Source organism: Phoenix dactylifera, unplaced genomic scaffold, assembly GCF_009389715.1.
Source record: "Phoenix dactylifera cultivar Barhee BC4 unplaced genomic scaffold, palm_55x_up_171113_PBpolish2nd_filt_p 000057F, whole genome shotgun sequence".
Taxonomy (NCBI): domain Eukaryota; kingdom Viridiplantae; phylum Streptophyta; class Magnoliopsida; order Arecales; family Arecaceae; genus Phoenix; species Phoenix dactylifera.
Window position 1 is genome coordinate 167,426 of NW_024067671.1, and position 24,744 is coordinate 192,169.

Sequence of the window (24,744 nt, forward strand, 5' to 3'; positions counted from 1 at the left end):
TTCTCTATTCATTGCAGATGTTTCCTTAACATGCACCGTTAGATGACTGCGATATCTTACCAATTGTTTGGAATATAAATATACTCTTTATATTCAGTAGGCATTATAAGCATCATATAATTTTCTTCTTTGCTCCAATTAATTCAGAAAACCTCAATTTCCATTCATGTCTCCTGTTCTTCATCCCATTAGAAAATAGTACCACTTCTGTAAAGAGGGCTACCAACACAAATTATTTCAAACTGATAAGGCAACATGCAGGCTCCTCTTTGGAAATGATATTTTCCTTATATCTCCATCTTCCCAAGAGAGAATTAGTTCATGTAACAAGTAGCGCTCCACAAAAAAAAAGGAATTTAAGAACAAAAAATGAAAATAAAGATGAAGTTAGAAGGATCACGTTCTCCACTACATTAGGCTCTCATCAGAGGTAAATCTTGCCCAAAAATGAAAATAAAGACCAAGATAAAAGGATTACGTTCTCGACTCCATGAGGTTCATGGCAGACCACGGAACTCGACTAAAACGCTCCAAACTAGGAATCATCCCAATCCATGTTTCAATGTTGCAGATGCCCAGGTTTTTTAGAGTTCCCCTGGATGCTAATTTTAATTTCTCTCCCCTGCTGTAAGAGGCGACCATGACTAGACGAATGAGCTAGTAAAAATTCTGCGAGCAGAATCATCACGTCAGATCACTAATAACAAAATTTTCTTGATGCCTTTATTCATGATGTCTTTGAATCCTAGATTTCCTATAGGACAAGCCCTTAGGATGAGATGCCATCCAAATATACTAATAATTTTTGATAAGATGCTATTTCTTTTTGTTCTTTATTAGGTGGTCACTACAGGAAAAGTTAGTTTTACCGACGCTTTTTTGCCGACGCTTTTTACAAGCGTCGGCAATTTTCGGTCTAGCGTCAAAATTTGCCGATGCTTGTAAAAACCGTCGGCAGAAGACGACGCTAATAAGTGTCGGTGTAGTCTCCGACCTAAGACGACGCTAAAAAGCGTCGTCGCAGGCCCCCGTCGGAAGCCACCCTCACACACCAGTCTCTCTCTCTCTCTACCCTTGAGCCTCATCTCTCTCATCCCTCCTCCCTCCTCTCTCCGGGTTTCCATTTTCACGACCACCGCCCTCCTCTCTCTATTTAACCAGTAGTATTACCCACATCTCTCTCGCCCATTCCTCGTCTTCTCTCTCTCTCTAACCCATCAAAGGTGCCTTCTCATCATCATCGCCCCCCCTTCCCTAATCCCTTCCGGATTCAAGAAAAAGAACGGCTCCGGCGATGATGTCTTCGCCCGCCTCTTCGCCGCCTCCTTGGATCCCGACTCCGCCCCTCTCTCCCCCGAACCGTGGATCCTCAAGTCCCGCCTCGTCGCCGGCGAGACCCTCTACGGCCTCTTCCTCCTGCGCTCCTCCCCGACCCTCGCCGAGATCGCCGGCCTCGTCGGCTACGACTACGTGGTCGTCGACATGGAGCACGGCTCTGGCAGCATCGCCGAGGCCCTCCCCTGCCTCCGCGCCCTCGCCGCCGCCCGCACCCCAGCCATCCTCCGCCTTCTGCAGCTCTCCGCCGCCAGTCAGGAGAAGGCTCGGCATCCGTAAGGGCTTCGAGGGTGGACAGTTGCCCCTCTACCGTCGAATCCCCAAGCTCCGTGGAATTGCTGGAGGTATCATTTTCTTCTGTACCATTTTTTTCCAGTGTTAATTGATTCTTTAATATGCCAGTTTCTTTTCGCCCCTTCCCTTGACTGAGAACTCAAATTGTTTGAAAAGTAAATGGTGGAGAAAGGTTAGTTCAATTTATACTCGATATCCTTCTCCACATTTCGATTATATCTACAGATCTGAGCAGGTCTAGAAACAAAGACATATTTGAGGAACGGAAATTATCATAGTTAGGGCAGGCTCCAAATTGGTATGAAATCTGTGGCTTGTTTTCGGATGGAATGGGGATAGGATGTGAAGTGCGAGTTTATTGAAGCAAATTTATCTCCTCAAGAATGTCCTTACGATCAATTTAAGATGCCAAGGTATTCATAAGGACTTTGTAGTTTGGGCTCCCAATACGTATGAAGGATAATTATTTGTGTATGTGTGTGGTGATAATATTTTTGGAATCATGTTGGTTTCTATGATTGAAAACTAGTATTCTCTAACATCTACCAATATTTTGTTAGTCATCTCTAACTATAATCTTACGAATATTAACACCCATTTTTATTGTCAGAGATGGTTGATGAATGTGTTTTAATATAGGTATTCTATGATTGCAATGCATCCCACTGTATCTGTATGGATCGTATTCTGTTTTAATATAGGTATAAACTATGTTAGCCGGGCCCAACTAGTTTGGGATAATGTTTAGTTATGTACCATGTATACACTATATAGGCTTGTAGCATAGATTAATATGCAGCATGGACATGAGATTTATCCTGATTCTTTATCTTTACTGTAAAACACTAAGAATAGTCTCAAAGAGGGAACCTCAGTAGTAGAAGTCTTCACGTGGGATACTGCACCTGCTTCTTGATATCCTTTGGAAACTTGTCCCTCCATCTTCTTATTATTTTTTTTATAAAAGACCTGGTTCCCCACATTTGAACCTGAATCTGCTCCCACACCTGCACTTTTGGTAAGTAAAGAGGGAATTGAGTCCTAACATTTTAACCTCTCTCCCTTGGCTTCACTACTCATAGGAGTGGTCAAGAGTATTCCTAGGAACTTAACGCAAGATTTGTTACTTTCAGTATGGAGATTTGTGTTCGTTTAATGCTTCCTGAAGAGATCTCGCTTGTTACTTGCCCTCCAGATTATGCATATGATAAGTTTACAAGGTCAATTTTCTAAACCAATTGGCTATCTTGGTTTCTGAACAAAACACTTGAAAATACTAATGAGATTTCATGAACAGGCCTTCTAGTGTTCCTGAAGGAGCTTATGTTCAGTGGGAAATTGAGCTACTTGGCTTTGAAATGCCTAAGGTAATGAAGCTTCTTAAGTGCTCCAAACATCTGGAACTCTTATGTATTGTGGTCCTTCCCTCTGTTTTGCTAAAAAAAAGGGGGGGGGATTCTTGTGAATTTTGAATTGATTGTTTTAAATTGCTTAGAACCTCTAATATGTGCCATTTTATTGTAGGTGTATACCATCCATTTATTTGGAGATCATTACCAAAACATCTGAAGGACTCCAAGTAAATGTTTTGCTTGTCTCAGTAACTGTGGTTGATGTAATAAAATACTATGTAAATTCTAGACAATGATGCCCAAATATGTTTTCCAATCAAGCTATAGATAGTTTTTGTGTAGGGCAATTTATTTTATTCAATATGAACTCATTTTCTTATAAATTTCCTGCAAACCGGTTAAAGAGTTTTTTAGAGCTTGCTCGAATGAATGATTGGTCATATATAAATGTTACTTTTATCGACTCATTCATTGGAAATCTGATTTAGACCATGCCAGTACAAACTACAATGATGGAAATGTGATTGTGTTGCTAATACAATTCGGAGAAAATTATGATTGATGAATTGGACATGACCAATTGTATTTTAGTTTGCTGGCTGGCACCTCTGTCTTGATATGGTGTTGAGGCTCGAGAAGTAAATTATCCCATCATTTATTTATTTATAAGTGCATTACATTTATTATCACTGTTTTTACTTCCAGATTTGAGAGAAGATGGTGTTTGTATGGTAAAAAAGATTATGCAGCAAGTGCCAGGTGGTATGGTGGATTGTTGATTAGATTTGTAGAAGAGCTTGCAGTTTCGGATGGAATAACATTTACATGAAAATTAGGCATGTTTGGTGGAAGAGAATGGTAAGCATATTTAGAAAACAATTACATGTTGCATCTAGGAAAACAATCCAGCATTCAGCAATTGCTCTTCCTAATTTTTGCTTGTTTGGTTAAAGAACAAATCTCACAAGTTAATAAGCACAGAAATGGTGCAGACGTAGAGCTCCAATGTTCTGATCAGTTCTCTGCACCAAGGAATCTTGGTGGCTCAGCGCACTGTTCATCGATGCTTCCACAGGATATGATTTTCCTAAGATACAACAGAAACAATCTTTCGCCGTTGAACTAACAGAAAATTCACAGGCAGGATCGATGACATGTTGAGATTTCTAAGGAAGAATCTCAAGATGCTAACTAAGAAGTCAACCTATCTCGGTTTAGTAATACAACAATGCCGGCTTCCACTAGAACAGAGTCATACGCGGTAAATAAAAGTTGTGGTACGCCTACGCCGACGCTTTAAAGCCTACGCCGACCCTAAGAAAAGCGTCGGCCAAAATACAATTGCCGACGCTTTAAAGCGTCAGCGAAAACCCAAAACGCTTTGGGCTTTCCTGGCACTTTAAAGCGTCGGCGAATGTCGTTTTTGCCGACGCTTTTATTAGCGTCGGGAAATCCATGTTTTTGCCGACGCTTTCTCTTAGCGTCGGCAAAAAGCGGACCCACGCCCACCTGCCCGACGTCTGACCCACGCTTTGGGGTATATGGGCTGGAAATTCGCCGACGCTTAAAAGCGTCGGTAGAGACCCAAAAACCGCCGGAAGATATCCTTTCTTTTGTAGTGGGTCCTCACTTTTCATCCTTCAAATTTTAACAAACATGATGTAATTTGGTAAATATATCAAGGCAAAGTTACAGGAGTACCATTATGACCGATTTGCACTCATACCTTTTTTACTTCAAAAATTTTTAGTTGGATCTCTTGAGTTACCATACCGACCCAATATATTTTTGAGGCCTATCCACCACCCAACGTTGTTAGGACGCCCTCGTGAAAGATCTTCTTTGAAGTCCTTTCCGCTTCTCCTCAACTATCACATTCCATTCCAATCCTTTGTTCATGTTTTTCCTTCTAAAGGACAATATAAAATATATAAATAAATCTACCTCATCCTATCAGCTTAAGCTTTTGGAACAAATGGTGATTTCTGAAATGGTATCAGAGCGAGGTTGCAAGTTCGAACCGTCGGGGTATCACTTGGGGGGGAGAATTATTGAGATTTTTTCAAGCCCCCCTTTAGGGGTTCTCTGCCACGTGTGGCTTATGGGGGCCATATGGTGGCATCGATGCTTGACAGACCAGCCTGTCGATGCGCTTATGGAGGCGCATTGTGAAGCCCCTTCTGCCCATCTGTCGCTTAGTACGGAACTCAGCTCTGCTGTTGATAGCCGTGGGAGGTGCCCTGCGGTGGTCAGCCTCGGCTTAAGAAAATAAAGTTGCGCCTCTACTAATAGCAATTGCTTTTGGTATGGTGGTAAGCGCTTGATCCAACAAGAAAGTTTTTGGGACAAATGGTGATTTCAACTTGGTATCAGAGCAGAAGTCCTGAGTTCGAACTCTGTCTCCGCATTCTTTAACTCCATTATTAAAAATTTCACATGTTAGGCTCGCCCATTAAAAAAAAATTCGGTCCACATGTGAGGGAAAAATATAAAAAAATATAAAATATATAAATAAATCTTCCAATCGAAAATCTGACCATTGTTAAAGAGAGAGGAGTCGCAGCAGGAGTGATCGGACCAAATCCCCAGGGCTAGTACCATAGCATTGGCAATGATGGTCCGGTCACCCTCTTTGGGGACCATCTCCATCGCCTAGTCACCCTCCACCTTGACCCGCTTTGCCGCCTCAATCACCACTTCAGCCCTGCGCTCCTGTGGCAGTAGCGAGGAGTGTTCGGGTGAAGAGTTGCAGGGCGGACCACGGCCGTGGTCTCCACCATCCTGATCGTCCGTGATGGCGGTGCCTAAAAAAAGATACGACAATAAGGAGGGGGGTGAGGAGAGAGTCGAGAGGGTGACAACTCTAGGCATTGTGATCATCGAGGAGGGAGAGGGAACAACAGAAGTGGAAGATGGCTTGGGCGAGGGCAAATAGGGGACTACCTTGGTTCACTAGCTCTGTAACTGGATCAACATATGGATGTGCTTTTGGCTCTACTCCTGTCTGAGCCTGTTCTCTCACTAGAAAAGCATTTTGCCAATCAAGGAAAATGTACATTATCCAATTTCTATTCACTCATGATTTGGCATTTGGCTTGCCAGTTGAAGCCATTGTATTAACTAAATTCAAATTTATTCGTAACTCCAATATTCAAATTGTCCACAAGACCACCAGAAATAGTTTTGGTAGCTACTAACATTATACACCAGCATCTGAAGCAACAACAAGTAGTTTTTAATTTTCAGAGTATGAAGCAACAACAGCATTTAAGCAAGTCAAATTTTGGGCCTTACTTGGAGGCCCTGGACGATAAGCCCACTCTTCCAATGCAACGCTCTCACCTCCATCAACCCCATTTCAACATCACCGCCATTGCCTTCATCATTGTAGAACTCCCCCAACTCGATCTCCATCCACCCATCATCCCTCAAGCGCCGTTGCCGCCGCCGCCGCCGCCGCCGCCGCCGCCGCCGCCCTTCCTCCAGATCGTCACCATCATTTCCGTTACCATCATCTTGTAAACAGACATTGATCTCCGAAGCATAAGCTCCTAGCTTCACTGATGCCAATTGAGGAGGAGGACCCAGTCCAAATGACCCAGAGGCGAATTTGAAGACGAGATAAGCAGCATAGGTTGTTCTAAGGGAGAGTAGTTGACAGTCAATCCTGCCGCCAATATCAAACCAACAAACAGCTAGAAGCACAGCCACTTCTGCGAACCTGATACCAAGCAAAGCAATCTTCCATGTTGATAAAGGTATTGTGATGACAATATAAACCACGTCCAGTAGCTTTTAAGCCAATTTAAACATCAAACTATGTTATATTTGGGGAAAACCATGCTAAAAAAAGTAGCATCACCAATTCACGTTAGGAAGTTGCTACTTGTTCAAGGCATCTATTAGAGAGAGAGAAAAAAAGAAATGACAGAGAAAAATTATGATAAGATTTTTTATAGTTTTAAATTGCTGGTAAAAATCTCGACTAAAGCCTATGTTTAAAATGTGTGAATCCTGATCCGTGGATCAGTTAACTCATCAAGTCACTCAGGAGCTTGGTCAGCTCCATCCAAAGCTTGACGTGAAAGAGTCAAGCTGTGGTTTGGTTGCATTCAATTTCAAATGATTCCAAATCAACAATCTTAGCTACTGATCTTAACAATCCGAAGTATATATCATAAATTTTGTTATTCCCTGCCTAATCTTATGTTCAGATGCTGTTTTCTTCCTTACCTTCACTTCCTGTAGCATTTTTTGTTATAGATAAGGGGGGCAAAAAAAAAAACAAATGATTTAACTTCATGTGTTTCTAACATGAGGAAGGAGAACAGAATCCCTATTCCATTCTTTCTTTTCCTTCTCAAATTAATCATTTGCTACATATATACCATGCTGTAATATCTCTGCCTCTCACTTGGTGCTACATGACCTACGAATAGATAAACTAGATGTTCATTCCTCTACATTTGATTCTACCTTGAGCAGGTCTTGAAGCCACGACTTTGCCCCCATCCTCGCCATCTACTGCCTACTGACTTGTTTCTCCCTGCAATCTACAGCATAAATATCGCATGCCTTTTCTGCCTTCCTTAGCCCTCATGCTTGTTCTTGTTGCATACATTCTTATTTCAAGAGATCTTTCGAACACAGTTCTTGTTCTCCAAGGATTTGACTAGTTTTAGTCGATTTGTGTGAGACGAGAAAGTTGCAACCAATAACATTCTAAACGTTAATTTGTTGATTTCTCCCACTTTTTCGGTAATTACTTTTCACTGTTGCATGAAATTTATATGCACATATTCATGTATTTAGCTATGTGATGTCATGAAAATCTATATGAAATTTCTATATTTTGCATATCAAACATAAATAATATTGTATTGAGAAAATCTCTATATCTCGTTGTACGGTTAATTTACTTCTCGCTAAGTCTTGAGATTCAAGACTCGGTGGGAACCTGGAGACGAAAAGCTGAATGAAAATCACAACAAGACAGTGTTTTTAGGTTCTCAGCGAACCAAACACAGAAAAATAGCTCAAGTAAGAATAGAATATTTAGAGAGAGGTCAAGAAGAATATAAAGATATAGTTTAGCAGTATATAGTGTTGTTGGGACAGTGATTAATCATGCGGCCTATCAAAATGAAGAAGCTTCTGAACTGGGAAGATGCAGGAGATCAAGAAGGTGAAATATCAAGAACAAGGAAGCTCCTGAACTGAGATGATGCAGGAGATCAAGAAAGTGATGGGAAAGGAAAAGAAGTTTCTCATTTCCATAAGATTCACTTCATTACATCCATCAACTCCCTATTTATAAACTTACAGCTACTGTTCACAGTGAATACAAGAGCCCCCAACTGAATTCAGTTATCCCAACTAACTAACTGAATTCAGTTGTTAGTTAACTTCTCTCTTGTCCTCATAAGCTCCAGCTCAGCTCCAGCTCCCTGCAGCAGTCCACGTCAGCATCCACAATGGCGTATCAGTGGGATGTCAAGCGTATTAGGAAACAGGGCACAGGAAGCAGGAGGAGGTCTGATACATGTCTTGATGCATAGAATATTTGAATTGTGTTTCCTCCCAATGGTTGAATTTCAAGATTCCCCCTCAAGAGGAGCAATGAATGTTGTGAATGCTCATCTTGGATAGAAGAGAATGGAACTGAGTAGAGCCAAGTCCTTTGGTAAGGATGTCTGCCAACTGATACTATGAATTAACATGTAAAGTATGAATGAGTCCTGATTGGATCTTCTCTCAAATCAAATGGCAATCCAGTTCAATGTGCTTTGTTCTTTCATGATGAACGGGATTAGCAGCTATAGCCAAAGCTGCTTTATTATCACAGAATAACAAAGCAGGCTCACAATGAGAAACTTGAAGTCTGCTAGAATGTAGTTAATCCAAGTTATCTCGCAATATGTGGCAGCTATTGCCCTGTATTCAGCTTCAGCGAAAGATCTAGAAACAGTTGACTGCTTTTTAGACTTCCATGAGATTAACGAATCACCAAGAAATACATAGTATCCTCTAAGTGATCGTCTCGTTTCTGGGCAACCAGCCCAATCAGAATCTGAGTATGCTTTGATAAGTAGCTGTGAAGATGATGAGAAGAATAAGCCTTGGCTGGGGGAAGCTTTAAGATACCTGAGTACCCGATGAGCAGCTTCAAGATGAGGTTGATGTGGCTTGTCCATGAATTGACTAAGGACTTGTAAAGAATAGGAGAGATCGGGTCTTGTGATGGTGAGGTATAAAAGCTTCCCAATGAGTCGTTTGTACACAGTGGGATCAGCAAGAGGTGAATTTGCATCCCTAATCAACCTTAGATTCTGCTCTATGGGGGTTTTACAATATCATCAACATACACTAAGAGTGCTATGAATGATGAACAAATTGCTTTGTGAAGAGGGAATAATCAGCTTTGGATTGCATAAACCCGGTGTCTAAAAGGAATTGGGAAAGCTTGAAGAACCACTGCCTTGAAGCTTGTTTCAGACCATATAAAGATTTATTAAGTCTGCAAACTTTGGACTCCCCCTTACCAGCAAAACTAGAGGGAATTTTCATGTAAATCTCTTCAGTTAGATCACCATGAAGGAAAAGCGTTGTTGACATCAAGTTGATGGAGGTGCCAATTGTTCACTGTAGCAACTGCAAGGAGAGCTCTGATGGTAGTCATCTTTACCACTGGTGAAAACATTTCAAAGTAGTCAAATCCTTCCCATTGAATATATTCCTTGGCAACTAGACGGGCCTTCTTGCGCTCTATGGTGCCATCAGAGTTGTATTGAATTTTGTAGCATCATTTACAATCAATGGCTTCCTTTCCGGGTGGTAGATCAGTGATGGTCCAGGTTTTATTTTCTTCAAGGGCAGCAATCTCTTTTGCCATTGCTTCCCTCCATTCCGGGCACTGAACAACTTGTTTGTATGAGGTAGGTTCAACCTCATTGCTAACAGCAAGAACAAAGGATTTGTGGGATAAAGAGAGGTTATTATAGTCGAGAAAATGAGAGATGTCACACTCAGTACCAGCCACTATGGATTTTAATGGTGAAGTAGGAAGGTTAGTGGCCGATTGGCAATGATATTGTTCAAGGTAGGGTGGTCGTTACTTGGTTCTAGTTGACCTTCTAACAGGTTGAGGCGGTTCAGGCATGGGTTGTGAATGCATGAGAGGTTCCTTTAGACATGGAGAAGAAGCTGGAGAATGTTGAAGAGGAGGATTAGATGAAATGGATGTAGCAGGAGTGTGCAAAATGGAATCTGAATATGAACATTCATCAGGAATAGCATTCGGAATTATGCAATGGGAATCTGTATGTTCAGAGGCTAAAGAAGGGAATTGCTTGAATGAAAAAATATGTTCATGAAAAATGACATTCCGAGAAATGGAAATGGTTTTGGACTTCAAGTTGTAAACTTTGTATCCTTTCATTCCGTAAGGATAGCCAAGGAAAACAGCCGGCTCAGCTCGGGAATCAAATTTGTTTATGTGTCGTGTGAGGGTAGAAACATAACATAAACATCCGAAGGCCTTGAGATGATCATATGCAGGTTTTGATGAAAACAATACTTCATAAGGAGATCGATTTAATAGCAAAGGGGATGGCATTCTATTGATAAGGTAAGTGGCTGTGAGCACACATTCATCCCAGAATTTGAGGGGAACATTTGATTGAAATCTCAACGATCTAGCAACGTTGAGAAGATGTTGGTGTTTTCTTTCTACTGTGCCATGTTGCTGTGGAGTCTCAACGCATGAATGCTGATGAAGAACTCCTTTAGAAGCAAAAAATTCTTAAAGGTTGAATTCGGCACCATTATCAGTGCGTACAGCCTTGACATTGGCACCAAATTGGGTTTCTACAAGGTTAAAAAAATGACCGGATAAGAGGCTGTGTTTGTGATAATGAGCTCATTAGGAATACCTAAGTGGATCTACTGAAGTCGTCAACCACAGTTAAGAAATATCGAGAATTGTCATGTGATGGAACTGAAAAAGGCCTCCACACGTCACAGTGAACAAGTTCGGAAGGAGATTCAGTTTTATTCATCGAAACAGAAAAGGACAACCTATGTTGTTTGGCCAATGGACAAACGGTACAATGCCACAAGTCGGCAGAGACTGCATGAACAGAGGTTTTACAAGATTTATCCTTATTGAACTCATGACATTGAACCATCTAGTATAAGCCATCCTTTTCTTTAGCCAAACCAATCGTTGTCCAAATGTACTGGTCCCGAATGAAGAGGTAATCAAATAGGAGGATTAAATAGCATGACATCTGTTTAAGTAAAGAGCTAGCTGAAATCAAGTTGAAAAAAAATGAGGGAACGACCAAAACATTGGTAAGGGTGATGTGCTTTGAGAGTTTCACTGTTCCTGTGTGAGTTACAGGAACAAAGATTCCATTTGGAAGGTTAACGAATGTGGAAACTAAGGAATTAATTTCTATTAGCATAGAGACTGAATGTACCATGTGACCAGTGGCACCAGTATCAATATCCATTGCTCGGTGATTGGGACAGAAGCACAAGCAAAAAGTTGATGAGATATACCTACCATGTTGATCTTTGATCCCTCTATTTTGGAGCCAGAGGTATTAGATGAGCCAGATGGGGAATAGCTAGATATCTGAGGAGCTTTGGAACTGATGTTTTGACCATCATCTGATGAAGATGAAGGGTTGATCAATGCCAGCAGTTGTCGACACTGTTCCATTATGAAAGGAAGCTGGCCATTAGCGATGCTTTTTTTGGCTATTAGCGACGCTTTTAAGCGTCGGTAGAAACCATCCCGACGTTTTCCAAAGCGTCGGTAAAGCGTCGCCTATGCTACAGTGGAAAAAATATTTTCCTAATTTCCGACGCTTTAAAGCGTCGCGAATTACCATTTGACAAGAAAATTACCATTTGCTGTCTGCATCTTCTCCTCCATTTAGAAAGACAAACAACCTCCCCGATCGGTACCTTCATTCTATCCGTGCGGAGTGGTTGGGTTTGGCTATATAAACAGTTTTTTTCAGATCCGTCGATGTGGGACTAAAATGAGGTGGTTTTTTGGATTCCGACGACGCTTTTAACGATGCTTTTAAGCATCGTTATTTAACGACGCTAAAAAGCGTCGTTAAAAGTGTCGTCAATTACATATTAACTTCGACGACGCTTTTAAGCGTCGTCATTAGCCGATGCTTTTAAAAAGCGTCGGCAAATGTTGACGGAAAAATTTTTTTGCCGACGCTTGGAATAAGCATCGGCAAATAAGAGTCGGAAGTTTTCTTTTTTTGTGTAGTGTGTGGAACGCTGTTGAACTATTTTGATTCCATTTGTGATGATGTTTGATTCATAGAAATCTGAGCACTTCTGTTCTTAGACTTATATCCTCGAGGATATCCATGCAACTTGTAGCATTCATCTTTTGTATGCCCAATTATACCACAATGACCACACACAGGTCAATCCCTTCTTAGGAATTGACCTACTTCAACTCCAAGTTTGGTTGAAGGTGTTGCAGTATGGTTGTGGGTTGACCTACTCAAGAACACTGCTGTGTTCATGTTTGGATCAACTAAGGTCGTGATTTCTCTTTATTTTGCTTCCTGTAACACCAGGGAGAATACCTTGTTTATAGAAGGGAGAGGCTCTATTAGGAGAATCTGGCCTCGGATATGGGAGTAACAATCATTTGATCCCGTTAAAAATTGCATGGTGCATTCTTGATTTTGAAACTCTATCAAATGTTTCATTGCTCCACAAGAATAGACGGGATTTGGTCTGTAATTCCATAACTCTTCCCAAAGGCCCTTAAGTTTGGTGAAGTATGAACTGACACTGGATTAATCCTGTGTCAAAGAAGCAATGGACTTCTGAATCTGAAAGATTCTGGGTCCATTGCCTTGTGAAAACCTCTCACGTAGATCACTCCAAATTTCTCTAGCCGAAGTGATGTATAAGACACTGTCGGCTAGTTCTTTTGAAATTGAATTGAGGATCCATGAAGTGACCATGTCATTTTACCGAATCCATACTAGGAGTAATGGATCAGATGGATCTGGTTTAGGCAGTGACCCATCAACAAATGCAATTTTATTTTTTGCACTTAAGGCCATCTTCATTGATCTGCACCAACTTGGGTAGTTCTCCCCAGGGAGTGTTTGTAAAACTAAGATGGCACCTGGATTACCCCCATGGTGTAGGAAGTATGGGCTTGATTGATCATCTGAAGCACTTGAAGAGAAGGATGAATGAAAGGAGTTCGTTGCAGCATTAGCCATGGATACTTGCTCTGATACCATATCAAAATGAAGAAGCTTCTGAACTGGGAAGATGCAGGAGATCAAGAAGGTGAAATATCAAGAACAAGGAAGCTCCTGAACAGAGAAGATGCAGGAGATCAAGAAAGTGATGGGAAAGGAAAAGAAGTTTCTCATTTCCATAAGACTCACTTCATTACATCCATCGACTTCCTATTTATAAACTTGCAGCTACTGTTCACAGTGAATACAGGAGAACTCAACTGAATTCAGTTATCCCAACTAACTAACTGAATTCAGCTGTTAGTTAAGTTCTCCCTTGTCCTCATAAGCTCCAGCTTAGCTCCAGCTGCCTGCAGCAGTCCACGTCAACATCCACAGTGGCGTATCAGTGGGATGTCAAGTGTATCAGGAAACAGGGCATAGGAAGCAAGAGGAGGTCTGATACATGTCTTGATGCATAGAATATTTGAATTGTGTTTCCTCCCAACGGTTGAATTTCAAGACGGCCATCTAACATCGAGATCTATCTCAAACAACTTCTCTACAATGTCAAATTATTGAAGTAGAAAGAAGACAAGAAAAAGCCCACCTCATCTTCATTTTATAACCCAGCAAATGAAATATCTCATGCTTACATATGCATGCCTGCATGCATGCTTACATAAAATCTAAATGAAATTTCTTCAGAAGTAGAGGGGTCGTGCACATACCTTGACTCGGGCAGAGATATCCATCTGCAATATCGCGGGTCGGACTCCCATATAATTCTCATGCTTCTTGGACATATCATGTAGCATTTACGTCCAGTTGATCTTTCCAATTGAAAGCTCTGCTATCCCAAAAGAATTGAAAATAAAAAAGAAAAGAAAAAATAAATAAATATATACGCATAAAGAAACCATCGATATTATACTTTAAGTTTCTTGAAGCTAGGAAAAGTGCACAAGAAGCTAATATTACCACACAGAGATGGACTAGTGCACAGGTATTTATTTAATTCTTTCTAAAAGCTATATGGAATATGCTGCAATAATCTATAAATTGCTAAATTTTCTGCTATCTTTCAAAAAATAAAAAAGGCGGAATGATTATGTAAAAAGAAAACAAAATGATATAAAAATTCTCTTTGTAATCAATTAAAAAAAATGGCAGATGCAACATTAAGGATGTACATAATGTTTATTTGTAATAAATAGTAAAATTAGATATCTATCAATCTATCTATATATATTAAACAAATAGGAGAGAGAAAGCTCTCTCCTCCCCAAAATTAGGAAGAATGAAGGAAAGATCATAAAAAAAACATGGTTTCCCTAAGTGCCACATCATACCTCTCCTGCTCCTCCTCTTTTCTACTTAAACTGAAACTATTAAATAAACACTATTCTTAATTATTTGATATAAACAAAAGGAATAAGTGCCCCTTCCACTTATCAATGTAGTATCTTCCAAATATAAAGAGTTACCTTCCTTTCTTTCAGCCAACCATTTCTCCCTTTTTTTAAGAAATACTATGCGCAATGGATATGCCATATTCGAACCAAAAATTGCATAAGAAATATTCTATTCATATGCTATTACATGGCATTAGATCATAATTTGACAAGCATCGGTAACCAAGAATCATGCTTTTTCCACATTTTTGCTAATTTCTATAATTTTCCCAGGAAAATACAAATTATCATGAAAATTATAATACGCTAAAGTAATGCCATAGATCATATTTCAGTCCTAAAGTTAATAAATCAAGAACTGTTATATTATGTATGTTAACTTAAATATGTTTCGTGCTTTATCTACAGTTAAACGATCTTCTTCGAATAATTCGTCAATAAGGGCTTGCGCCAACAAAATCCTACCTAATGAAGAGATAGTTAGAGAGGGGACAAAACCCTATACTTTTCATTATAGAATCTATTTATACCAAGCATTCTTCTTATGGCTAGATCCAATCTCCTGATCCTGTGGAAAGGAACCCCAGCCCATTCCCTCCCATTTCGGGCGGAACAGATCTACTAATTATCAATCTGAGCCATATATAATTTTTATATTTTTTTGAAAATCATATGGACCATGTTTATTTAAAAAATAATTAGAAAACGTAGACGCAGCACCAAGTCGCGCGTGCTCCCCATGTACTTGACTCGGTTGCAGCCTCTGGAGAATTCTTGAACCCTTTAATCGGAAGAAGAAGGTATAGGGAGAGCAAGGCCCAACGATGACGAGCATCATCGCCGCTGCTGCCTCCTCCAGCGACCGCTCCGGCCAAGGAAGCAGAACGAGCATCAGCGCTGCATCCTCCTCCTTTGAGGACGAGTTTGTCAACGTCCACGACCAGGACGTTACTTTTCCTCCTAAATCTAACTGAACTTGCCGGAAACATGGCCAATGTCCAAGTTATGTCAGTTAGTATTGGGCAACTTATTAATCAAACGTGGATACGTTTAACTCAACAAAGATTGCTTTACCGCAACAAGCAAGGCAATCTAAAGTAGTATATCATAGTATCTAATGTTGCTTTTGATAAATATTATTTACTTATTTTGTCAGCACTCAGCAATCAAGTAGGTATTCGTTCATCAGGGGCAGAACAAGATAGCATCGTAACGACAAACTAGAGAAAAACCCCGCAGTTTCTGAATTCAAAAAACAGAAAAGAAGAAAGGAAGAAACGCAGGAGAGAAGGGATCATTCCGCCTGAACTCACCAGCCTGCCGCCATCGACGAGAATGGAGTCGCAGAGGCGGAAATAGAGTTCCCTCGTCGAAGAGAACTCGACCGGATCAACGGCCCGCGACAGGATCGACTGGTAATCGGACGGCAGGAACCGCTCCCACACAGCGTCGGAACTCGCCGCGGAGCGGAAGGCGGCAGAGACGAGCGCCGCCCGGCACGAATCGCGAGGCGTCGTGAGGGAGAGCACGTGCGAGATGCAGTCCTCCGGCAACCTGCCGATGTGCCCGCTGCCTTCGGACTCCTCTCCTCGCCCCGCCATTGATTGCTGTTTGGCTTTCAGAGGGAACAAGCTTCAGTTTACAGGGGAAGGAATGGAAGAGGAGAGGCCTTGGATAGAGGCTAGAGATTACCGATCATTGACTTCGACAAAGACTCGAGGAACTGGGGATTGACTTCAGAGGGAACAAGCTTTAGAGGGAAGGAATGGAGGCGGAGAGGCCTAGGAAAGATGGATTGAGACTCCAGGTGATGGTCTTTCAAGGAACTGGGGCCCAATGCGGTGCTCATCCCACGCGGCACGAAGGGATTGATGTGATGCAGGGGAGTTGGTCGAGCTTAGTCTCGAGTTGGCTACTTGCAGAAAAATCATTGTTGCTCCGGCCGGCTGCTGAATGACCAAGAACAGTCTCGGATCCCGCCTTACCATTCTACAGCATCCGATCGCTGAAACAATTTTATAAAATACCTATAAAAATTTTTAAAAATATTATTTTATATTTTTCAATATATCTTAAAAATAAAATATCAAAATATAAACAAATTAAAAATTATTTAGAAATGCTGGAAATAATAGAGTAATTATCTAGTGAATGTTTGGTTTAGTAATAGCAATAACTGTTTGAAACTAAAGAAAATGTGGCTCGAGGGACTTGCTCAAGCCCATCATTATACATCACTTATGATGCGGCTTACCAATTGAGTGCGAGGAAGCTAGTTCAATCAAGTTGGAGTCTAATTTTGGGTCCCGAAACAACTGATGCCAAGAATATTTTAGCCTTAAAATAATTAAATGATCATGTGATGGGCAGTCGACACTACTTTGTTTCTCTAAAAGAATAATAGGATCACATTGGATTGGTATGGTAACCTAATGGATCCAATTAAAAATTTTTAAAGCCGAAGAGATGTGAGTGCAAATTGATCAAAGTAGAGAAGGTGTTTGAATAATTTTTTTTATATATTTAAACTTCTATACTCTTGTATTTCTGGTATCTTAATGCGCAAACCTGGAGGGTTATGCTTTTGGAGTCACTACGTCAAAATTCCAAGAGTAACTAAAAAGCTTCGTATTATCATGTTGAAGATCAATATAATAGTTAAAGCCAGTACTTTCCTCTTTTGGAAATGGACAAAAGTTGAAGCCATCGGATTATTTACATTCAAATTTATTCAAAACTCCAACATGTAAATTGTCCATAAGACCACCATAAAGAGTTTTGGTAGCTACTAACATGATCCAGCATGCATCTGAAGCAACAGCAAACAGTTTTTTCAAGGTATGAAGCAGTAGAAGACAATAGCAACAGCATCCAATTAAGTCAAATTTGGGGCCTTACTTCGAGGCCCTGGATGATGAGCCCACTCTTCCAATGCCCTGCATTCACCTCCGACAATCTCATTTCCACATCACCGTCATCCCCCTCATCATTGTAGAACTCTCCCAACTCGATCTCCATCCACCCATCATTCCTCAAGCGCTGTTGCCGCTGCTGCTGGCGCCGCCGGCCTTCCTCCTGGTCGTCGTCATCGTCGTCATCATCATCATCACTGTCGTCATCATCTTGCAAACAGATATCGGTCTCCAAGGCATAATCTCCTAGCTTCACTGATGCCAACTGTCGAGGGGGACCAAGTCCATATGACTTAGAGGCCAATTTGAAGACGAGATAAGCAGCATAGGTTGTTCTGGGAGAGAGTAGTCGACAGTCAATCCTGCCGCTCATAAACAACCAGCAAACAGTATTGCGATGATAATATGAACCACATGCCAAGCAAAGCAATCTTCCACGTTGAATAAAGTATTGCGATGATAATATGAACCACATCCAGTAGTATTTGAGGCAATTTAAACATCAAACTATGTTATATTTGAGAAAAGCCATGCTGAAAAAGGAAGCATTACCAGTTCAAGCGAGCAAGTTGCTACTTGTTCAAGGCATCTATTGGAGGGCAAAAACATGAAAGGATATAGAAAAATTATGATAAGAATCTTTATACTTTTAAATTGCTTGTAAAAAAAACTCGACTAAAGCCCCAGTTTAAAATATGTAAATCCTGATCCCTGGTTCAATTAGCTCATCAAGTCACTCAGCAGCTTGGTCAGCTCCATCCAAAGCTTGAGCTAAAAGAGTTAAGCTGTGGTTTGGTTACATCCAGTTGTAAACGTAGAAGGAGAGGAGAGAGAGAGAGTTGTAGAGGGAGAGGAACGAGAGCCGTAGGGAGAGAATGATGTATTCTTTTATCCACTTACAAACAGTGCCATAGCCTATCTTTTATAGTTGAAGGTGGCAATATACAACTCATATACAGCTCATGTATACAGCTCATATACGGCTTATATACATCTAACATCCTCCCTCAAATTCAAAATGGTAGCAAAGATGCCAACTTCAGTTTGCTAACCAAATCACAATGACGCTTCAGTGGATGGGCCTTCGTAAAAATACCAGCAAGCTAATTCGCAGAAGCAACTTGTATCGACTGAACAGTGCCTTGCTTAATATGATGCTGAATGAAGTGATAATCTATCTCAATATACTTCGTTCGCTCATGAAACAAATCATTATGAGCAATTTGCATGGCACTCATATTATCATAATGAAGAAATGAACTGCTGGTCAAAGGAACACTCATGTTATGCAGTAGCCATCGAATCCATAAGAACTCAGAGGTAGTATCTGCTAGTGCACGATACTCAGCCTCTATACTGGAGCGAGAGACAACTGTCTGCTTTTTGCTTTTCCAAGAGATAAAAAAAAAACCAAGCAAGAAACAATAGCCAGTGATAGAGCGATGATTTGTAGGGTGTCAGCCCAATCAGAATTCGAAATAGGTCTGAATATCCAATGTAGAGTGGGTTGAGAAATAAAGGCCGTGGAACAATGCACCTTTAACATACCAGAGGATAACTGTTGCATAGTGTGTAGAGCATAGTGCATGCATAAATTTACTAATCAGGTTGACTGCATAAGAAATATCAAAATGTGTAACGGTCAAATAGATGAGACTACCAACCAACTGCCGATACAAAGTCGAATCTATCAATAATTCACCATCAGTAGGAAGAAGCTTAACATTCATTTTTAGAGGACTATCCACAGTCTTGCTATCACACAGCATCAGAGTTCGCCGCAGAGCGGAAGGCGGCCGAGATGAAAGCCGACCTGCATGAATCAGGAGGCGTCGTGAGGGAGAGCACGTGCGGATGCAGCCCTCCGGCAACTTGTCGATGGGCCTGCCGCCTTCGGACCCCTCTCGTGGCCTCGCCATTTATTGCTATTTAGCTTAATTGGAGGGAACATGCTTCAGTTTATAGGGGGAAGGAAGCAATGGAGGAGGAGAGGCCTTGGGTAGGGGCTAGAGACTTCAGATGATTGACTTCGCAAGGACTCAAGGAACTGGGGCTCATCCCACGCGGCACGAAGGGATTGATGTGATGCAGGGGATCTGGTGACGAGCTCAGGCTCGTGCTGGCTACTTGCAGAAAAATCCCAAGAGTTCGCGAAGGGGGAAACGTGTAATTGTCATTTTAAACCCAAGAAAAGTGGGGAGGGGGGGACCGACTTTTAAAGTCTCTAGAACATTTTGTTAGCGATTGGATCCCAAACTCACGTTGATTTTTATAACTTGAATTCCGCCAGCGGCCTAAGTTGACTTCCAAGCCTCCTTCGCGGCAGATTTCTCTGAAAGTTTCATCTAGAAAAACTACGTGCCCACGGCACCGTTGTAAAAAAACAAAAAAAGAATGAGTGAGGAGTTAACTCGGGTATGAATGGCCACAATAAAAGAGTTTCATTTCTATCATTTTCATTTGGAGTGTCCACTTAAATTGGTATTGAATTCCATGAAATGGAGTCAAGAACACTTATTTTCCATTTTTCATCTTTTAGGAAACCTATCTTTTGTTTGGGAATCAGACGAGTTTACTGCTCCACAGTCGGCATAGGCACCAGAAGGTAAATTTTACAGCGGAGGCACTACGAAACATAAACAACCCAATCAGAACAAGTAGTTCTTGTTCCAGCCAATCTTAGTTATCCGGGATTGTTATTTGCAAACAAAATACAACACCAGTTCCCACGCCATCACCATGGTCTGGTCATGCAAGCGGACAGATACTTCGTTTGTAACAGAACTCAGAAAAGCTGGGGACACCAAGCTTCTGCAAGCATTGGCTTTCATACATCATACATGAGGCTGAACTTCATAGCAACAGGAACTAGAAGGATTAGAGACGCTACAGAACCTCCAAATATACGATGGGAAATTGAATATGTCGCACTAAGTTGTGGCTTCTTCAGAGGCAGATGAGGCGACAATGGACGGTTTGAAGCTTTTGTGGACTCAGACATAACCCGGCTTGCATGGAGGCCTCGGCTTCCAATGGGAGAAACCTTTGGCTGGGATGCCCCCCACAGGAGAGAGGAACCATAAGGGAATCTGGTAACAGTTTTGTAGCTCCCAATTTGCTCAAAGCTTGGTCGTGGCCTGTGAAATCCATCCACGCCACGGCATCCTGAACTGGTGCGAGTAACAAGGCCTGAAAAAGGTTGAAAATAACATGCTGTTAGCCCATAGTGAAGCAACCATGCACATCAGCAAACTGGAACCTTTTGAAGGGACACCCGAGTCTCGACTACAAAGCAAAAGGTCTATATCAACGATTTATATGCACTGCATGTGAATATACAATTCTGTCAGAACACAACTTAGTACCAGTTTGGTGGAAGACAACAGCATAAGCCAAGATGTACAAGAGAGATACTAGATGAGATTAATGAGAGTAGGGAAACTGCAAAAAGACTTCCAAAATTATATCAAAAAAAGGTTCACTGCATGCAGATGCCCAGCAAAATGTATGCAGTTCTTAAGTCTGGCGAGGAATAGCACTCAAGTTGATACCCTCGTAAAGGATCTCACCAACAGTCATCTGGAAGAGATACAAGCCTCTTATGGCCTTTGATCCATGACATCTACCAGTTTAAATTCAAGTGTAGGTTGCTTTTTGGCACATGTAAACAAGATCCAATCATGTTATGCGACGGAATCAAGTCTTCTAAATACACTTAAAAATATTTTTCCCAGCCTTTCATTTTTCAGAAGATAAATATTCTTTTATCATCAAAAAATAGAAACCGTTCTCCCACCACGAAGTGCAAATGGAGCATCTATGTGTAAGTGCAAAACGAGCATTTGTCATAAGCTTGCATGGTCCTGAAGTACTCTAACTAACAATTAGTTTCTATGCGCTCCAGTAATAAATTTTCATATTGGATAACTGTCCTATTTCAGGTGTAACTGTGAGATAAAATCTCATATAATGGTCCCAGAAACTTGCAGACCGGATTCATCATAATGGTGTGCACATACATCCATACATCGTGAAGCACTCATTTCTTTTAATTCAAATTTTGAAACCAATTATATAGATTATGTCACATAAGCCTTTTCATCAGTTTGCTTTTCTCAACAAGCATCATAGGGTGATCATCAAGCTTTACAATGGAGATGAGTACAGAACCAAGGTTTTATGTATAGGACTCCTATTTTGACATCCCAGGAAGGAAATAATACAAGGGTGTAATACAACAAAGACTGAAATTTCTCAGCTGCAATATTAAGGTGAAGCCTGATCGCATTTTTCCCAAGCCAATTGTTGTGCACCAAAACTGCTTGTTTGGAGATAAAGGAGGTATCAGAAGCAATAAGAATTACTGCAATATAAGCACAGCCAACTGTTTGAACCTTTCTTCAAATTGAAAGGTGGACCTTTCAACTTTATATAGGACCATCATAAACCTTTGTATGATCATTCACAAAAGTCATAAGTGAAACAGAGGATTGAAGAAGAAAGACCAAAAGAGAAATTTAGAAAACTCTAGCTTCCACTATATGAGCTGTACCTCCTGCCAAAAGAATACTGAAGATCTATTATGTGGACTGCAGTAGGCGTTGCAACCTAGATGATAACTTCTTTTGACTTTACTAAGAAAGAATGCATTTGCATGCACCTTTTGCCAGATAAGGTACTAAATTTCGTTAATCTTGGAAAATAGATTCCATATAGAACTCCTACACATCCTTTATGTCCTTTAAGATACTTCCAAAACTTATTGTAAAATTTCTGAAATCTCAAGTTTCTTAAATAAATAAATTCCATTTATAAGGAAACTACTTAACCCAGAGAAATCCTAATTAACGATGAATATTAAGTTTCCATATTAACAACTTCAATAAATCCTAATTTAAGACACTCCCTCAAACTAAACATAAAATTTTGGATATGCCAAGTATCCTAAATAAATAAATACATTTTATATGGAAACTAACAAGCCTGAACTGACCCTAGAAATAATGCTCAATAAAGATAAAAAAAGGGGGAATATTCACTTCCCATATAACTTTTATAAGGTCACGATGCAAGCCAAATCAGTAAGTTCCACAAGGCACATCACCTGGAATGACTAGTCTAATAACTACCAAAAAAATCCTACACTGTGCCAATATCATAGAAAAAATAATCACAATTTCACAACTGGACTATCAATAGTAGTTACATGTCTTTTTGTATCTTGTATTGACACCATGCATTGGACTTATTTGTTAGTTATTCTTGGGGTTAGATATTCAAAAAAACTATTAGATGTGGGATAATATAAGTCTACGATCGAAAGTAGGATCCACAAAACAGTCAAAAAGAAGTATCTTAGGAATAAATAAATGAAAAGTCCAAGAATAAGCATAGTTTCTTTTTTGTCCATCTATAATAGTTCTAACATACAAAAGAAATATTAACAGGAATAGAAAACAGAAATCAAACAAAAAGGTAGAAGAGGATGAACAAATAGTAAGAAACCTCTAAGCAAAAGCTTCAAAGCAAAATTAAACTAAAAAACAAAAAAAAAACTCATTCTAAATATTCAAATATCTCTATATCAAAGATTATTTAGGCAGATATTTTGCAAAGAAAGCCCACAAAATCCTAACAAACCTAAAAAATAATCCTAACTATCAAATACAAGGTTTTGATAACCCCAAAATAAAAATAAAAAAAGCATTTCTCTCTTGGTTTATGAGCAGACTTTGACCCAGAAACAGTAAAGATAGTCTCACCATTGCAGATGTTTCCTTAACATGCACTGTAAGATGAATGCGATATCTAACCAATTGTTTGGAATACAGTCACAATTTCAACTTTCTACCACCTTCTTGCAATATAAATATGCTCTTTATATTCAGTAAGCATTATAAGCATTATAAAATTTTCTTCTTTGCTCCAATTAATCAGGAAACCCCAATTTCCACTCATATTTCTCCTCAACTTCATTCCATTAGAAAATAGTATCACTTCTGTAAAGAGGGATACCAACACAAAATCATTTCAAACTGATAAGGCAACATGCATCCTCCTCTTTGGACATGATATTTTCCTTATAAAATCTCTATCTTCACAAGAGAGAATCAGTTCATATAACAAGTAGCGCTCCAGAAAAAAAGGAAATTACGAACAAAAAATGAAAATAAAGACGAAGTTAAAAGGATCACGTTCTCCACTACATTAGACTCTCATCAGAGGCAAATCACGCCCAAAAATGATAATAAAGACCAAGATAAAAGGATCACGTTCTCGACTACACGAGGCTCATGGCGGACCATGGAACTCGATTAAAACACTCCAAACCAGGAACCATCCCCATCCGTGTTTCAGTGTTGCAGATGCCCAGGTTATTTAGGGTTACCCTGGATGCTAATTTTAATATTTCAAATCCCTCTCCCGGCAACCATGACTAGAAGAATGAGCTCGTAAAAATTCTGCGAGCAGAATCATCACGTCTGATCACTAATAACAAAATTTTCCTGATGCCTTTATTCATGATGTCTTGAAAAAAATTCAAAAAAAAAATCGGAAAAATGTTTTTTCCAATCAAGTGTCGAGCCAAAATCCCAAATTCTTTCGACATCCGACACCGATCTAAACCGAAAAAAATGAATTTTACCTTCAGATGCGACAGCCTTAGATTGCGCAGCCATCTCGGAGATCTCAAACCCTGCAACGATCGATGGTTGGCGACGGGAAAAAATTAAAATGGCATAAACACCAACGAATACATAAATCCATAAAAAACACATCTAGGGTTTACATTTGGAATTAGCGTGGAAGCCTTACCTGTTGAAAACCTCCCTCTCTCCCCCCGATCTACCTCTGCGCGCGCATGGGCGCCAGGAAAACCCTTGCATAGGCGACCCTCTGCAATGGGCCGGGTGCGGGCCAGGTCGAACCGACCGATCCAGCAGAAGAACTAGCCTAATCAAGCCGGACACTTGGGGCTCGTTTGGTTCGCAGGAGGGGGGGGGGGGAGTGTGGTCAACGGGAAAGTAATGAAATGCCTCTTGTTTGGTTGGAGTTTTTAAAGAAGAGAGATGGGAAAGTTGTATTCCCATAGGAATATGATTCCCACATTTCATGGGAAAGTCTTTCCCATGAGAAACATGGGAAAGTTACTTTCCCATGAGGTGGGAATCACTTCTTTTTTTTTTCCCAAAAAGAC

At 40.4% G+C, this 24,744-nt stretch overlaps 2 protein-coding genes and 2 long non-coding RNA genes across 6 annotated transcripts; 1 reads left to right on the top strand and 3 right to left on the bottom strand.

The window, feature by feature from the left end:
• The first annotated feature begins 2,609 nt into the window (after nt 1-2,609).
• LOC120104639 lies at nt 2,610-3,760 on the top strand. 3 transcript variants are annotated; one of them, XR_005507019.1, is made up of 4 exons: nt 2,610-2,647; nt 2,763-2,849; nt 2,927-2,996; nt 3,687-3,760. It is a non-coding gene; the product is annotated as an uncharacterized LOC120104639 (long non-coding RNA). The 3 variants fall into 3 exon arrangements; XR_005507018.1 differs by lacking the exon at nt 3,687-3,760 and adding an exon at nt 3,154-3,256; XR_005507017.1 differs by lacking the exon at nt 3,687-3,760 and having other exon boundaries at nt 2,927-3,010.
• Nucleotides 3,761-6,074: 2,314 nt separating this feature from the next.
• LOC120104642 (F-box protein PP2-B11-like) lies at nt 6,075-16,483 on the bottom strand. The gene is made up of 4 exons (XM_039116128.1): nt 16,327-16,483; nt 15,948-16,249; nt 13,951-14,072; nt 6,075-6,702 (listed from the first exon to the last, which is right to left on the bottom strand). Exons 1-4 carry the CDS (start codon nt 16,481-16,483, stop codon nt 6,258-6,260), a joined length of 1,026 nt encoding a protein of 341 aa, XP_038972056.1. The 3' UTR covers nt 6,075-6,257.
• A 1,031-nt stretch (nt 16,484-17,514) lies between these two features.
• LOC120104643 (putative F-box protein PP2-B8) lies at nt 17,515-19,315 on the bottom strand. Its single transcript, XM_039116129.1, has 3 exons — nt 19,249-19,315; nt 19,095-19,158; nt 17,515-17,908 (listed from the first exon to the last, which is right to left on the bottom strand). The coding sequence occupies exons 1-3, from the start codon at nt 19,313-19,315 to the stop codon at nt 17,515-17,517; spliced, it is 525 nt and encodes a 174-aa protein (XP_038972057.1).
• Nucleotides 19,316-20,182: 867 nt separating this feature from the next.
• On the bottom strand, nt 20,183-24,514 carry LOC120104640. Its single transcript, XR_005507020.1, has 3 exons — nt 24,363-24,514; nt 24,193-24,243; nt 20,183-20,735 (listed from the first exon to the last, which is right to left on the bottom strand). It is a non-coding gene; the product is annotated as an uncharacterized LOC120104640 (long non-coding RNA).
• Between the last annotated feature and the right edge of the window lie 230 nt (nt 24,515-24,744).

Bases quoted from the DNA above. Each gene is read 5' to 3' on its own strand.
- LOC120104642 (XM_039116128.1), bottom strand. From the start codon at position 16,483: ATGAGCACCGCATTGGGCCCCAGTTCCTTGAAAGACCATCACCTGGAG. The intron at 14,073-15,947 runs GTGAGTTCAGGC...CTTTTGGGATAG, and splicing joins TCGTCGATGGCGGCAGGCTG to CAGAGCTTTCAATTGGAAAG. The intron at 6,703-13,950 runs GTATGTGCACGA...GCTTGGTATCAG, and splicing joins ATATCTCTGCCCGAGTCAAG to GTTCGCAGAAGTGGCTGTGC.
- LOC120104643 (XM_039116129.1), bottom strand. From the start codon at position 19,315: ATGCTGTGTGATAGCAAGACTGTGGATAGTCCTCTAAAAATGAATGTT. The intron at 19,159-19,248 runs GTGAATTATTGA...TTTCTTATGCAG, and splicing joins TAAGCTTCTTCCTACTGATG to TCAACCTGATTAGTAAATTT. The intron at 17,909-19,094 runs GTATGTTAAAGG...TATGAGCGGCAG, and splicing joins TATGCAACAGTTATCCTCTG to GATTGACTGTCGACTACTCT.